The sequence below is a fragment of the Heteronotia binoei genome, chromosome 4, assembly GCF_032191835.1.
Source record: "Heteronotia binoei isolate CCM8104 ecotype False Entrance Well chromosome 4, APGP_CSIRO_Hbin_v1, whole genome shotgun sequence".
NCBI classification, from domain to species: domain Eukaryota; kingdom Metazoa; phylum Chordata; class Lepidosauria; order Squamata; family Gekkonidae; genus Heteronotia; species Heteronotia binoei.
The window spans coordinates 83,366,093-83,383,396 of NC_083226.1; the positions used below are offsets into that span (position 1 = coordinate 83,366,093).

A 17,304-nucleotide genomic window follows, 5' to 3' on the forward strand; every position below is an offset into this window, starting at 1 on the left:
TGCTGAAGAAATATTCAGAGAACTAGAGTGGTGGAAGTGCTGGATTAGGACCTGAAAGACCAAAGGTCTAACTGCCACTCAGCTTGAACCTCTCTCACCTTAGGGCAGTCACTCTCTAAGTCCAACCTACACTAAAGGATTGCTGTGTGGGTTGCTGCTCTGACCTCCTTTGATTGATAATTACATAATATGCATAGCTGATAAAGAACAAAATGTGTTTTCTTTAATAACGAACATAAACAGTAACTTACTGCAAAAGGGTCTGCTTGTTCCCATGATATAAGTGCTCCCCATGAAAGTGGTCTCATTTTTTCAGGCAGGGATTCTGGTACAGCAAGCAGGATGAAGCAGATATCTATAATAGCCACAACTGTAGCCACTAGCACAACCAGGCTATCTCCATATATAGCAGACAGGTGTGCTCCTATGGCAGGACTTGTCACCAAACTTGCTGCAAATGTGGCAGATACCTAAACATGAAATCAAAAGTAATTGACTCAGACCGCATTGCAAGGAAAAAGAACTGGAAAAAATACACTTCAAACATTAAGCAATGTCAACAATTTATTGACTTTATGACCTATGAGTGCATTTATGACACTATATAAGAACAGCTAAATATGCAGAAATTACCAAACAAATATATAAACAGTTTCTTGGTAGAAAAAGATTGACACCAGAGAGAAAACCTCTTCCCTGTTAATCTATCAGATAATTTAGAATGAGAGAAAAGTAATAGTGAAGCCATGCACAAGTGTCTTAAACTCTTGTAATTCTTTCTTTTTAATTCTTTGTGAAGAGCTGCCATTTTTAATTACTTAATATTTCCCAGAATTTGCTCTCCCACCAATTCATCATTCCCAGACTGGATTATTGCAATACAGCATTCTCTTCCCTTTAAGTACTGTTTTAGTATTTTTATTTCTGTTGATGTGAGTTTATTATTTGTTTTCATTGATGTAAGCCATTTTAAGTTCACTTGATCAGAAGAAAGGGGACACAAATATTTTAAATACCTCCAAGGACCAAGCTTGATTAACGTTAGAGATATGTGACTGGTCACATTTTCCTAATTTGGCTCTAACTTTTTTTTTGTTTTATCGGTTCATTGAACCTGTTCTGAGCTCACTTGCTGGGGATAGAAATCCTATAAACAAATAAATAGCTAGCTGGATTGGGGCTGTTGTACTGAGGAGAAGGAGGAGAATTTGAACCCTATCCCCTATGAAAACTGAATTCTATTTGTTCTAGAAGTGAAAGCACTCAGGAAACTGTGTGCTCTCTCTACCAAAGAAGCCAGAAAAACCAGAGAAGCTGATTAACATCAGGAAACAATATGCAAAGGGACAGCTATGAGCTATATAAACTAAATCTAAATAGGAAACCTGAAAGAACCAGAAAACACACTGATTGAGTACAACAGTTTGTACAGGTTATGGCAACAGAAACTTGTGTATTTGCAAATCTCTAGCAGAGCCTCGTCAGAGTCTAAATGAGAAAGGCAGACTATAAATAAAATAACTATAAATATATTGTTGTGCCCTCTTCCCTTCCTCTATTACTTGTGGGGCAGAAGGGTGTAATAAGAAGGCATGCATTTAACCTCTGCATTCAACTATTAAACCAGAGGCTTTGATCCTGAGAACTGTAAACTAGAGTTCATTCAGGAAACAGATCCCCCCTTCCTTTCACCCAGTGCAGTCCTCTGTACTGGCCTACTCTGATCCCCCAAAACCATTTCTGAGAGGCAGGCGACATAAAAAAACTGGGACTGCAGAGGGAACTAGTGGCAACCACTGTGCTGCTTGCATAGTTTCTTGTGTAAATCAAACAAGAGCTCATGATGTGGTTTCTAAGCCCATTCTTCTTTTCTACTGCAACATGAACACACATGAGCTGGAACTTATACCACTCATTAGGATTCCATGACACCCCCCCCCCAAGAGTCGGGGTTTTTTTTAGAGTGGAGAGGAGCTGCAATTAGAAAGAAGAATTAGTCAAGACCCACTTTACTAACCGTTAGATTTGTTGCTCTCTGGATCCAAGCCAAAGCATTTAAACATTTAATAAAGGGGAGGGAGATGGCAGCAAGAATGGCTGAACAAGCAAACGTAGGGTCTGTTGTAACAGTACGTATCTTTAAATATCTCTTGGATGGAGAAATTATGTGCAAACAGAGGCAGAAACAATCACTGAGAGATTGAAAATTCTCCAAAAGGGCTGAAAATTGACTGAATGCATAAGCAAAATATATACTAATTGCAGAGAAGGGCTGAAAACTACAGCATAAAACTAACAGATCTTCCTCAGAACACCACCTCTAAAACTATGTTCTATTGATGATAGATTTTTCAAACACCTGAATGCTCCTATATAGGAGTTGCCATGGTGCTGATGAACTAATAAAAGAAGCCTGGGAAACAGCTCTACCAAACTTCAATACATCAAAAGAACATTACTGTGTCTGGGTGACTGTATCTGTTTCATAAAGAACCATTGTTTGGTAGAGCCATATTTTCTGAAGAGGGACAGACATCTGACAGTTATTGCAACATTCTAATTCTCTAGGAGCAGCATCTGGCTGCAGGGCTGGAAGCTCTGCTTTTCTTCAAGGATTGTAGAGCCAGGGCAGCAAATGCACTGAACTTACTCAAATGCAAGATTAGGTTTTCCCCAAGTATGCCACCAAAAAAACAAGCGGGGAGGGGGTTCTCTTACATTCATGTACAAGTTATAGTTATGTGAAAGAATACATTTAGGTGTATAATTTTTGGAGAGAAATCTTAGATACAGAGTTGTTAACATTTGAGTAAATAGGGTAAGCAGGTCTACTAGGACCATCATCTGTACCAAGTAACACCTGTTTGTTCTTCTCTAGCATGCTCAAGCTACAAGAACCAAACCTATGTTTTAATTTCATTTCTGCAAATCAATCCCTACAAGCTTCTCATCATTCACACTTTTCATATACATGTTGATCTCATCACTGTGAACCTGCCACCCTAGAGGAACTTTCACAGATAACCCTCCTACTGAATCAATCATTGCATTCTAAAAGGGAAGCTTGGCCAATAATAAGCAGCTGACCATATGCACTGCCTAGGACAACCTATGGAAACTCATCCTTATTACAATTGCTATTCATTTTCCCTCGATGGGAGCACATTCAGCCAGTGCTGAAAGAGCTGCACTTGCTACCTATTGTGTTCTGAGTCCATTTCGAGGTGTTGGTATTGATGCTTTAAGCCCTTTATGGTCAGGGGCCTGCCTATCTACGGGATTGCCTTTCCCCGCATGTTTCCCAAAAAGCACTGCATTCAGGGACACAAAACCTACTGTCCATCCCCGGACCAAAGGAGGCCAAGCTATGCTCCACATGGGCTAGGGCCTTCTCAGTGGCAATGTGGAATGTTCTACCGGAAGCCATAAGGGCCCTGCGGGATCTCTCGACTTTCTGCAGGGCCTGCAAAACTGAACTGTTGTGACAGGCCTTTAATATCTAACCGGGAGAGGACTGCCACCCCATATCATTACAGAGCTACAATACCATATGATCACCATCAGGAAAGAAGAACCTGCCTATATTGAAGTGGTACAGCATCATGGAATGGTTTTAGTTGTAACTGTATTTTACTGGTTTTAAATTGTAAATATAAATGTCTGTTAGCCGCCCTGAGTCCGCTTGTGGAGAGGGCGGGATAGAAATTTAAGGAAATAAATAAATACATACATACATACAGGAAGAGGAACATGAATATTCTAAAATCATAAAGTTATCCTCTATGGATGCTAAGAAGAATCTATTCATCAGTTCAACACGCTAAAAGACAGAGAGTTAATCCTTAATAGCTCTTTCATGGTTGGCTTCTCAGGGAGGGATAAGGCATATCACAAAATAAAGTTGTCACTAGCAGCACACAGGCTGGGAATCCAAACAGAGAAGATCATGACTAACCCAACAGGCAAAAAGCCTTGCTATTGGCTCAATCTGTGGCAATTTCATTACAATTCAGCTTTGTAGATGATCTCTTGTGCAATTTAGTTTTACAAGCCTTCAAAAGCATTTTCTATCATTTCTCAGAATCAAGTGTTCAGTAATGAAGTCCACCTCACAATCACAGGGGGTTTTGTGACCTGTTATATTATACATACTACAATGAATAAGATTACAGTTCCTTTTGTACAGCAATTAGAAGCCTAAAGAAACACACAGTATACATACCAAGTTAGCCAGCTGTCATCTTCTCTCTAAGTTGTCAGGCTCAAGGAGGAGAATGTCATTATTTATAACTGAAATTCCTACCTTCCCTCACCCAAGAATTAAGACTTTCAAAATATTCAGTGGGTTAGTAGGTCCTGCTCTACAGCTCAACAAAAGATATCCTACAGCAAATGTAATGATTTCCTATCTTCTACCTTTTCAAGATCCAGTTTCTTGGCTGTGAGTCTAGAAATGAAGTAGGTACTCAGCTCCTCCTCTTTAATGCATAAACCGATAAGCTACTCCTGATGTTGCTGTAGGTGCAACAGGTGACTATATGCTTGGCCTTGAAGCACGTGTGCTTCACTGCAATTAAACAAGAGTTGCATTTATTTAACTAACTTCAATTTTTAAGCAGAGGCTTAACCAGACAAGGAAAAAGGAATTGCTGTGAGAACATCTTGCCAGTTGCCTGCCTACAAGTAGGCCTGGGGCCCAGCAAAACAAACACAGTGAAGCTTGACTGCTCAGGACACATGTTCTGTGTTGATTATTTAGATTCTACTATTTAATATGTTTGGAAATTTCTTTAGGATGATTTGGGTCCTATGAGAGGAAAGCAACACAGAAGTGCATAAATAAAATAAAAAATAGGAAATACTTATGAGCACTGTAGCTCACCACCACAGTTATCACAGCTGTCACACAGACCTACATTTCTGTAACAGGAGTATTTTAAGAATGTATCTTACCAGTCCATAAGCAGTGCTTCTCTCATGTTCCTGTGTTATGTCAGCTACATAAGCAAATATCACCGAGAATGTAACAGAAAAAATCCCAGATACAGAAATCATAGCGAAATACCACCTGTAAAATTAAGAGATAGCTTGGAATGTGTAATGCAACTATGCAACATAAGACTAGTAAGAAAATACCACTATAACCTTTAAATATTCAATTTTGAACATTTCATAAAATAAATGACTCTTAAGATTTATTTCTTGCCTTTCCCCATGACTCAAAGCAGCTTACAAATCACATCCTAAAACCAAGAGTAAAATAAAATTCCAAACAGATGTGTTCAAAGTAGCAGTAACTGAATCCTACTGTGAGATAAATCACTTTCTTTTTGGACATTATCTTTTCCTTCAATATTGCTCTTCTACTTCCCTGAGCATATTTTGCCTACCATCATCTGTGTCACTTACCACGGACTTATCTTCATTAATGGAATTGGAACACAAGTGAAGAAAACTGTAACAAGGAGGAAAGACTTTCTTCCCCAAACATCAGAGAGAGCACCTATCAGTGGTGCACTCATGAAAGATAAAAAACCCTAAGGAACAAATAAAAACTACTTTAGGACATATAATTCAATTTCATGCCTGTATTGTATCATTTAATTCAAAAAGCAAAATGACGACTCTCTGTATTACATTTACTACAGTCTGAAGGTTTTAAAAAAACAGGTTAAAGAACAGCATTTTTAAAAAATGTGCACAGCAGAGTAAGCCAGCCATATTCTACCCAATGTGAGAACAGTTCCTTTGAAATCTTACTAAATGCCAGGCCAATCACAGGAAGACTGTTTCAGATGGCAGTGGAAAAAGCAAAATGCACTGAATGAGCTGGTAAATCATTCATCACATTAGAGTATCTGTCTCACAGTAAAGTGAGACACAAATTTCTTTCATAAAGAAAACAGTATTCTTCAACATCTTAACAGGAAAAGGCCACAATGGCTAAATAGTCTTAAACTCACTTAATCTAATTTACTTTCACTCAAGAAATTGGTATAACAGCAAATTATTTGAATCCATTGGAACAAATTGTCTGGCTATTGTAGGAAACGAGGATTTTCAACCTCCAAGAATTAAGGTAGAATAGCAGAACTACCACTCAGGTACGTTTCCGGCTGGCTTCATGCTCAGAAATTGTTAAACTGAAGGAGTGGAGTTGAAGGTATGGATTTCTGGGCAACTATGCAAACACTCCCACTGCTTCCTTCAGCCACCATCCCATCTCCATCTGGGAGGACCTGGAAAGCATGCGGCCAGTTGGGGGAAGTTATGCAGTAACTGTCACTGCAGTGACAGAACGCGTCAAGCCCTGCTGTTCCAGGGACAGTCAGTAGCTGTTATTGGTCTTACTTTGGTCTACAGTTCAGAAGGTGCCACTTACAAAACAGTTTGCTTAAACCATTTAGTGAGGTTTCTGTCTTAATTTGTCCATCTAGCATCTGTTGTGATGTTTGTAATACAATGCTAGTTGACAATGAGATATTGGAGCTGAAACGAAAGCTGGTTACACAGTCAAGTTACAATACTAAGGATGCTTGCAAACATGATGAATAACACACTTTCAGTCCACTCAAGGAATTTCTTGCTAGTGGATTTTCCCACCTGACAAAATCTAATTGCAAAGTGAACTGAAAAGTGCATTATCCAGGAAAGGACCTTAAGACTCGAAAGATCAAATCCCAACTTGATCCTCCGTGCCATTTCTGAGGAAAATGCAAAATGCCATGCCATACAACTACACCCCTGAACATTGAAACATCACAATGAAAGTTAAAGGCAATGTTCAGGGGAACATTCTGCATTCCAGGGGCAAGCTCAGTCACTATGCTCACTGTCCAGGGGACTACAAACTATACAATTCACAATCTCCCTTGAAAACAGAGACATCGGAATTATTAAAGTTGGGGTACACATACATAATACCCACTCAGTGTTCCAACTGCAACCCCCAACTTGACTTTCAAATCTGCTTCAAAGGGGAACAAAAATCTGAAGCAAATTATCTGGCCTCGTGTAAAGACCATGGTTAAAGGTAAAAGCCATGAGTAAACTTTGGCAAAAAAAAGAGAGCCAAAACTGAAAATCTGCTTAGAACTACCCAATGAATCTTACTTTCTCACATCATTCTATTACATCATTTTAAAAGGAAACTGATGCTCAGCTCTCTGCACAATCCCTCCTATACTTCAATTTTATCTTCTAAAATTAAATTAATATTGAATAACGTTGATCATTGCTTTCTGTTGACAATACTTATGGATGGGGAAAGGACACATGTCGTTTTCTTGCATGCACCTGCAATAAGGATGTCCTTGAATATAGGTTATTAAATTTTTCTTATGTATGGAAATATATTTATGGAAATATATATTTATAGTGATCCATTTAAATTTATTTTGCAAGCTATGCTTCCTCTGTGGCACATCTTGCAAGTGAACGGAGAAGGCACCTTCTGAGTTCACTTGCAAGTCATGTCATGGCAGCAGCAGCTCTTGCAAAAGCCATTTAAAGTGAACCCTTCAAATGAATTTTGCAAGCTGAGCCACATCATGAAACTCAAAATGGTTAATTCAATGGTTTGTTAAATGGAATCCGTGAACCTCCAGTTTTCTGGTTTGTGCCCATCCCTACTCTTAAGGCAATAAAATTTCCTGATGATCACATGCTGTATCAAGCTGTCCCCAGTTTACAGAATTGATTTATTTTCAACGTTCAAAGGCACTAATATGAAAGTAGGGAGTTTGGTAAGCTAACTCTGGGGAAGAGGACAAGTCAACCTTCGACCAGCACCATCTCCAACAGTCAAAACTGGTAACCTCCACTCAATGGCTTCTTATTACTTGCATCAACTGACTTTGAATTCATAAAAAATAATCTAGGCAGGAAAAAACTGAAAAATCTCCTCTTCCAGGATATAATTGAGAAAACTAGTTTCTCATGGTTTTCAGATACAATTGAGAAAGCTAGTTGCTGATAGTTTTCTTTTTTTGTTTAATTATTACTGCTTTCAGCAATTTGTGCCTTCTAGAGCATGCTCAGTTATCATCAGAATGTTTTTTGAGTGGAGAGGATTCCTTTTAATTTCAGAGTACTTTTCTTTTCTTTTTTTTGCATCTTTTCTGTAGGTGGTCATGTGTTGCCGACTGACTGGTAGACATTAAACCATGAAAAAAGGGTAAAAACATTAGAGCAGATGGGTTGAAGACCTGAGAAGAGTCATCTGGAGGGTAAACTATTGGGAAACTTTATCCGTCCCTAGAATAGTCATGGTATGAAATTATTGAGTTCCAGGACTATACAGCTAACTTCCTTTTTACTTTGTCCTGAATGTCAGCAAGGTAGTACTGTTTCACATTACTGTTTCTTTCATTCATCTTCAATATGGGTGTCTTTGATTATACCTTTTACATTTTTCCATATATGTATATATATATATCACTTCTTTCCAGTAACATGCATGTGGTAGTTCACAATAAATCAAGATGGAAAATTAACTCAAAATAAAGTGCTCAAAGCAAACAGCCCTATTACAACCCGAAGTGGGGGAAGTGGAGCCATCAACCAACTGAATGCCAGCTGAAATAAAGCACTGGTCTGGTGTTGAAAGATATTCAACTATAGGGCTGGGACAAGGAGAGGGCATTCCAAACCCAGGGGCTGGCCACTAAAGAGGCTCTGTGCTTCATGATAATCAGCTTCCCTTTTTAAAATGGGAGAACACGAAGAAGCATCGGATAGGTGAGTGCAATGCTTTAGCGAGGATACATGATACCACGGAATCACAAGTATCACAAATCCTTCTAAACAAACAAGAACCATACAGTAATGCAATTTCCCTTCCTTCACTGAATAGTTCTAATACCTACAGGCACCTTTCTCTACTTTTAAAAGCATGAGCAAGTTGAAATTTTGCTCACTTGATACAACTAGTGCTTTATTTCCTGAAGTCTCTGTACTTTCAATAGAGCTAGGGGTTAGGGCATTTCATTTCCCACTTTTAAAGTGATAACGTGTAAATACTGTGTCATAATAAATTCAAAACCAATTCAGATTTTGATTACTTGATCACCATGTTTGAACATCAGGAGCTTTGACAAAAGTGAGAATGTTATGGAAGGTGACATGTGAGGGGTTGTGCAGATCTATGAAATTGTGGCTTGCTTTTGATGTCTGGGTGTGTATATATAATTGCAAATAGTCCTTTGGATATCATGGGATGTAAAGGGCTTTTTGGTATTTGTAGCAGATGCTGAGGCTTTTGTTCCTCTTACATGAAACCATGTAAAGGAAGTGACAAGTAACGACCACTACCAAAGAAAATGAATATGGAATAATGTATCTTCAGTATCAACTTGTGAATGGTATTAATGATTTCCTGGCCTCTTGGACTAAAGGAATTCCTTTGACTAGTTTAAAGTTATTGTACAGGCTCTTACGAAAAGTGTGAGACTGGTATTATGCTACTTATCTAAGAGTTACATGGGTTTCCTGCTTGACAATAATCTGGTATTGCAGCAATGTGGAACAGATTTGTCAGACTTTATGCTTAAGAAGTCTAACAATCTCTCTCATGCTCCAAGTGTTTTAGAGTGTAAGTAAGACAAGTGGTTGCTTTGTTTCCAGGGAGCATTTAGGTTGTTATCCTCTACTGCATGTTAACATTCACCAGTTCCACACTAGAAGTTAATAATTCTCGTCTATGAGAATATTTTAAAAAAACCCTATGGCTGTCTGTAATGAGGGGTTGAGAAGAAGTTTGGAAAATGTGCAAAACAGATAGTTCTCCACACAGAACATACTCAGCCCTCAGTATACCCGAGAGGCAAGTTAACTATGCACTGCAAATTACATGAACAGCAAAGAAAAAATGCATTCACTCTCTGCATTCACAGCTCATTTCAACTTTGCAGTATCACATTGATGAATATTTGTAAAGTTCAAGGATTTACTAGAAGGATTTTAAAGATTTCCCACTTTAAATGTGCTGAACAGCTTGCTTCCCTTTTATTAGGCTCAAAGCTGAAACCTTCTTTTAGAATTCTTTTGAAGGACATCATTCCAAGTGTTTTATTTTACTCAATGAAGAAATGCCTCGAGTCTGAAGGGTGTGACTTTTGTCAGTCTATAAAATGGGATTGCGGGGCACACAAGAAATACACACTTGCAAACATTTTTCTTTATTAAAAAATAAAAAACTATCGGCAGGAAGGCAGTTGAAAGTTAGACTAGAATAATATTACGAAAATAAGCTTAATGGAAATATCCAGAACTATATTTTTAGTTAACAGTTGATCACTCTGAGACAATATTTCCCAGCTTCGTCTGGGCTTGAACCCTCTAGTAATTTCTGTGGATGGAATGGATTTCCATCTATGGAGCAAGACTTCCTCACCTCCCATTGCAGGCCAAAATGTTGCCCCAAGATGAAAGGGGACCTCTGAAACAAAAGTCCGAGGGGGGGGGGGAGTTGCCCTCCTCCCATCAGTAGAAATCTTCTGTTGGATTAAAAAAAAGGGGGGAGCAAGTACAGTATTTCTACTGAACCTAGGTTTAAATTACCAACAATACTGCTCCCCAATGTTTTTAGCACATAATTGAAAGCAGAGTTATGGTGGCATCATATCATGAGAAGGAATTAGATATCAAATAGCACTTAAACAGTACCAACTGCTGCAAAGCTCCACTTCCTAAGTGAGCTAGTTCTCTGCCAACATAGAGATCCTAAAATTCAACAAATCAGAAGACAACAGACATTTAGATTCGAAAGAAGTGGAATTATACTATACTGACATGAAGAGAAATAATTCATACCTTTCTCCTAATTTTGACATAATATATAGCACAAGCTTCTTTGCTTGGCAAGGAATCATATGAATCCTAGAAGATCAAGATATGAATCCTAGAAGATCAAGTTCCCAATCAGCTGAAACCTTCTGCTATTTGAGTCTTAGATATTAAAATTATGACACCAGCAGAATTAAATTATCAACCAAAGCTTTGTCCTCAATCCAATTTTTTTACATCATCATTCCACAAAATACAGAATACATCTTTATAGAAAAGAGTAATCCTGTTCCTTTTTGTTCCCTTTTATTAAATGTTTCAAACATTTAAGGATCATCAAGAGCCTCTTGCCAGGTTGTAATATAAAAATACACACAGCAACAGAAAAAATAAAAATTTTGCACCATTTTCTTGGGAGTCATCATTAACAGTCCCACAAAAAAATTCTTAGGAAAGGATTACTGTTCTGTCCAACTTCATATCACCATCAATTAGTGTGCATATGTGGGTAAATAGTATTGCTTTTTATTTAACTGTTATATCTGATGCTTTGGTGATTTCTAGTACCTACTTTATAACCGATTTAATTACCAGTTAAAACAGAAGTTATCCCAACAAACTGACTGCTTCATATTAGCAATTTGCTTAAACATGAATGCGATCTTACAACAACATCTCTTTCTCAATGTATTTTACTAACACATACATGGAATTTTTTTTCCAGTCTAATAATGGCTTCTTCAGCGTAGTATTTTAATAAAGCACTCCAAGCATTCTAGGTGGCCAAATACAAAGGAATGAACAGCACGGAGGGGGTGTGTGTGTGTGTCACGTTTCTACATGTGTTTCTCTTTGTTATAAAAATCTGTCAATACCAGTACCATCATACTATATTCCAAGCCTGTATCTCTGATGTTCTTTATATAACGCAAAATATGAAATACACCACTATCATTTCATATGCATTGTGCTACTTTGTCTATTATACCTCTTGAACCAGTAAAAAATTAAAGCAAAAAATTAAAGCTCAGCATACCACCCCCAAACGGACGGACAGACGGAGAGGGTTAACGGGGTGCTGGAGCAATATTTAAGGTGTTTTGGGAACCAACGCCAGTCCGATTGGGTAGATCTGCTCCCTTTGCCGAATACTGCTACAACAACAGCATGCAGAGTTACCAAAGCCTCTCCCTTTTCCACAGTGTTCGGCTACGAGGGGAAACCACTCCCTTTGCTACCAGGGGGGAACAGCCAGGGCACCCCCTCTGCCTTTGAGCAGTGGTGGCAAGGACCGAGCAGCAGCTGGCCGACTATTAAAGAAAACCTAGATGCCGCCAAGGAATCTTACAAAAGGCAATATGACAAATCTCACGCCCCCGCGGGAGAGTTCAAAGTTGGGAACTCTGTGTTCTTGTCAACCAAAAATCTGCCCCTTAACCAGCCCTCCCGGAAACTGGCTTACAGATTCCTGGGGCCCTTCCGGATTAAAAGAGTGATCAACCCGGTAACTGTGGAATTAGACCTGCCGCCCGCCTTGGGTAAAATCCACCCTGTGTTTCATTGCAGTTTAATTCGCCGGGACCCCAGGCCGTCAAGTTGGCATCCTCCCCCAGCAGGGGGCTCCCCTGCGTTGGTTGACCGCTGCCACACCATTCAAGAAGCCCTGGGCTATGAAACAACCAAGCTTCCTCCGCAGTCGCACGCCGTGGAGGGGGCTTAGGGGGGGGCAGTATGTCAAGTCTGCTGTAATTTCTAAGTGTAGTTAAGCACAAGCTTTGGTTCAAGAAAAGGATCCTGGGTAAAAACCACACTGTATACCGATGCTGCTAGCTCGAACTCTCCTCTCCTCCCTCCCTTCCTTTGTTATATAGCAATGCTTTGAAATGGGAATATGGGAACAAGATTATGGTGCCTTCTCAGAGGAGCGTGGGGGGATAGCCGGTGCCAAGAAGACGCCCAAGGCCGGCCAGGCCTGAGAACGAAAATGTAACATCCATGTGTGAATGTGTCCTGCATAGAGTGCCCCTCCCTCAAGAATCCCTTTGATGTATACCTTATATGAGTGCTTTGTTTGTATAATCGCCAGTCTTTCAATCTAACTCTATAGTCTAACAACATGTTACAATAAACTAGAAACTTTTATCAAAAAAGGTCTCGTTATTGAAACATCAGACTTGACAGTTACTTTCACCAGCCTTAAAACATTCTTACCTTGACTCCTTGAATGAGGCCATTCATTAGGAAAGTATGCTGAGGAAAGGTTTCTCGTAAGACCTAAAGAGAAACATTTGTTACTCAAACCTTCATTCAAAGTCCAATATTTAATAATTGCAAAAATGAAAGAATACATAGCACCCCAATTTCTACTTTTATTTTAAAAACTCACAATAAATGAATACATATAAGTTAGTTCCGTTACATATTAAATATAAGAGATCAACCAACAGAATTTTCAACAACTGCCAAAAGGACTTTTTATTCAGCAGCTCTTTATTTGCCAGATAGCTGACCTTTGAAAGAAGACTCTGATCAGCACAAGGAAGTGATACTTCAACAGGGAATTTGAGAGACCATGATATGGACACAGAGTTCTTTGAAAGAAAGCCTTAAGTATGCACACCTCACATTTGTAGTTTAAACGTTACAAGACTTTACCATTGTACAGAATCCAAAAGACAGTGACTTATACTTGGAGATGCTTTAAAGCAATGGTAAAATAAACATAACATTAATTCTGAAAGGAAAAAATAAGGCTGAAGTTGTTCTATTCTGTACATTAAGCTATTTAAAAATCCTCCCTTAGCCTAAGGTTATAAGTCTAGTAAGTGGGAGAGAAGTTAAAGACTTACAAATTGGATGAAAACCAAGGGTCATTTCATAGAAAAAAGGTGCCAGAGCTCATTAGCACAATTCATTTGCATGTGCCACACACCCCTGACATCACCAGAAGGTGTACTAAATTGTATCAGATCAGCATCTACCTTAAAATGCTTCTTGAATTATAACTCATTATAAAATCTTACTCCCATCATACTTTTTAAAATTACTTTCTCCATGTAGCCACAGTGGCATGATGAAGATTTCCATCTGTCTGCTTTATATGTTTTGGTTATTTCCCCATTTTGGGGAAAAATATTAGAAATTTGTCAAATCTTAAGAGTTCAGCAAAATTTTCAAAGGTGGTTTGAACAATGGGGTCCAAAAGCAAATATTTAGGGGGTGAGGAGGAAAGAGCACAGTAAAATTCAGAGGTTCCAGAGCTCTGCTCCTGCAAGCACCTGCCCAAAATAAGGCCTGGATGAAACTAACAAAAGTTTTTAGTCCAGTCCAACATATACCAATATTAATCAAATAAGCAACAGAACCAAAATTTATAATACAATTTGAATCTACCAGCACCTTAAAGACCAACACAATTTCCCGGGGTATAAGAATCTTTATGAGTCAAAGCACACTTCATCAGTGTGCTTTGAATGAAAACCTATTTGTCCTTATATACTAGTCAGAAGGTGGTAAGGTGTATTCCAGAGAAGAGCTGACTGGAGTCAAGATACAAAGGTACAATGCAAAACGTGATAAGCTTGATTAAAATTTAGAAACCTCAAAAACGGCCCATAAAAATCTGAAATCTAAAAAATATATTGGGAGTTTAAACCCCCCAAAATGCTATCAAAAAGCAGTACCTGTAACTTTAAGAAATGACTACATTCAGTGGTTTCTGCTAGGCAACCACAATGGCATTGCCAGTCTTCAAGCCTTGGTTTCACATTAAAGGGCAGGGGGAGGAAGGCAAGGTCATTTCCAGAACTGTTTTGGCTTTTGATGGGAAGACTTATAGGAGCCAGGCTAGGCAGCAACCACCAAGCGACTTGCTATCTCATGATTCACATGACTCATGCAAACTTGGCTGCTTGCTACAATTCAACAGCAGTGAGTCAATAAAAGCCAGTGTTGCATAGTGATTACAGTTTTAGTTTATGATGGGAGACACAAGCTCATATCCTCAGTCTGCTGTAAAAGTTCCCTGGGTGACTTTGTGCCAGTTACACATTCTCAACTTAACATACCTCACAGAGTTGCTGCAAGAATAAATGAGGAAGAAGCAAATGATGTAAGCTGCTTTGAGTTCCCACTATGGAGAAAGGTGGGGTATAAATGAAATAATTAATATAGCTGAAGATGGAGGAGAAATAAAAGTTGTGTTGGTGGGTGAGAAGGAGAGCAGAAAGCAGAAAAAGGTGAGGATATGGGAGTTGCCACAAGGAAGGGCTGTGGCTCAGTGGAAGAGCCTCTGCTTTGCATGCAAAAGGTCCCAGGTTCAAAGTCCAGCATCACCAGTTAAAAGGACCAGATAGCAGGTGATGCAGAAGATCTCAAAACCCGGGACAGCTGTTGACGTTCTTAGTAGATAATACTGACCCTGCTGGACCACTGTTCTGATGCAGCACCCCCTTAGCCAGGATTTGAAGAATTGGGGGGCCCTGATTTTTTTCAGGGGGCACAAAGTGGCCCCAACCTCCATGGCCTTCTCTCCTACCATTGCTGAGGAGGAAAGCTGCTAGCTCGCTGTCATACAGCCTCCCCCCTCCCCACAGCTGCCCCAAGGTGATCACTTTCCACCCCTCTTCCAGCAGCTCTGGTGGGGAGCCATTCAGAGGTTTAGATACGTGCCGCACGGTCTCCTGCCCTTACCTGTAGCATGATCCAACTAGGCAAGCCCAGCGAGACAAGGGGGGGAGGTGGAAGGCACCACCAAATCGCAACTGACTTCTGGGGCTACAAGACCTCCAATGCCGATTTCTTCCTGTTGGAGGGCGAGCCGAGACTGCCCAAGCGCAGCTCCCACCCTCGTTCGGGTGGCCAGCGAGACCAGGTTAGAAAACCCCTGCAGGAGAAGGTCACCTCTCCACTGATCTCCAGCCCCAGACTGCAGCCGGGACCCCCACTTGTGTGCGCCAGCCTACCCTACCTTGCCCTGTCTGCAATGGAGCCATTCGCCCCCTACCCCCACCGCCCCACTTGAGGGTCAGAACAGCCTCTTTTTGCAGGCACTCTCTAGCCCAACGTCAGCCCAACGTGGAGCTTAACTTTCAGTCCTGGGTGCTGAAAGTGCCCCGTTGTTTCAGCTTGCTGAGGGGTCAGAGATTTCTTCCAGCCCCTAAGCAAGCAGAAGCAAAGTGGAGCTTAACTTTCAGTCCTGGGCTCCGAAAGTGCCCTGTTGTTTCTGCTTGCTGAGGGATCAGAAAATTCTTCCAGCCCCTAAGCAAGCAGAAGCAAGGTGGAGCTTAACTTTCAGTCCTGGGCGCTGAAAGTGCCCCCTTGTTTCTGCTTGCTGAGGGGTCAGAGATTTCTTCCAGCCCCTAAGGAAGCAGAAGCAACAGGGAACTTAAGTTTTAGTCCTGGGCTCCAAAAGTGCCCCACTTTCTGCTTGCTGAGGGGTCAGAGAATTCTTATGGTCCCTAAGCAAGCAAAAGCAACTGTGTATGATCACGTCCCCTAAGCAAGCAGAAGCAATGGTGTATGACGACGGCAGAATGGAGAAGGATGCAGCCAAGGCACTGGAGGCTGGTTAGGGTTCCCAAGTCAGGGGCCCTGCCTAGCAGTCACATGCCTCCACATGCCCTCTCGTAGCTACAGGCCTGTGATGCAGTATAAGGCATCTTCATGTATGTGTGAAGGAAAGAGGATATGGGGAAGGAAAAATTAGCCCCTTCCCCCAGCTGGTCCTTGTGGCTTTCCTACCATGCAATTAAAACCCATCCAGGCTATAGTTCTATTCGGGTGAGAAGAAGGAAGCACAGAAAGGGGAGAGGCTACTGGAACTTTCAGGGAAGTGAAAGAGAAAAAAATTTGGGCGAGAGGAATTGAGGCGCTCTCACACACATCCTCTTGGATCTTCCAGTTGCCTTTCTATACTGGCTCAAAGATTCAGCTAGATGCAGTTTTTAAAGCAATAATGCAATTATCAGAAATGGGAGGATGAGACTACCTTTACAGCTTAGTTTTTTGTTGTAACGATGATTAACTAAGGCTTATTTACTTTGCCATAACTTTAAAAGAATGACAAGAAACTGTGAATAAGTTAGGATTTAAAAATATGGTAATTAACATACACAGTTCGGAAGACTGAAACACAATCCTGGTTCCCATATTTTTGGGCTGCCTGTTTTAAGCAAATCATTCTATATCTTTATCCCAATCTACAACATAGTTCAAGCCAACTTTTAACTCATACTGAGCTTATTTTAGGTGGGCTGGCAACAAATTTACCTTTCACTAGCTTCTTCATCAACGTGTTTTTGCCTGAATTCTTTGTCTGCCATATTCACTATTCTGAGTCTATTTACTACATGCATGCACTTTCCTTCTACCAACATACCCTACATAGTCTACAATCTAAAACAGAGACTTACAGTCTAACTAATATGGAACGAAAGGAAAAACGGACGCGGAGAAGGAAGAGGTAAACAGGTAAATTCAGCTATTAAATTCTACAATACTGGTTCCATAACTATCATT

General features: G+C 40.1%; 1 protein-coding gene across 1 annotated transcript in view; it reads right to left on the bottom strand.

Moving 5' to 3' along the window:
- Positions 1 to 17,304, bottom strand: part of MFSD14B (major facilitator superfamily domain containing 14B) — a 75,959-nt gene that overhangs the window by 33,489 nt on the left and 25,166 nt on the right. The window contains exons 3-6 of the mRNA XM_060235481.1: positions 12,997 to 13,059; positions 5,410 to 5,537; positions 4,954 to 5,068; positions 252 to 470 (exon numbers count right to left, since the gene is read on the bottom strand). Coding sequence (XP_060091464.1) covers positions 252 to 470; positions 4,954 to 5,068; positions 5,410 to 5,537; positions 12,997 to 13,059 — 525 coding nt within the window. The remainder of the gene's footprint in view (positions 1 to 251; positions 471 to 4,953; positions 5,069 to 5,409; positions 5,538 to 12,996; positions 13,060 to 17,304) is intronic.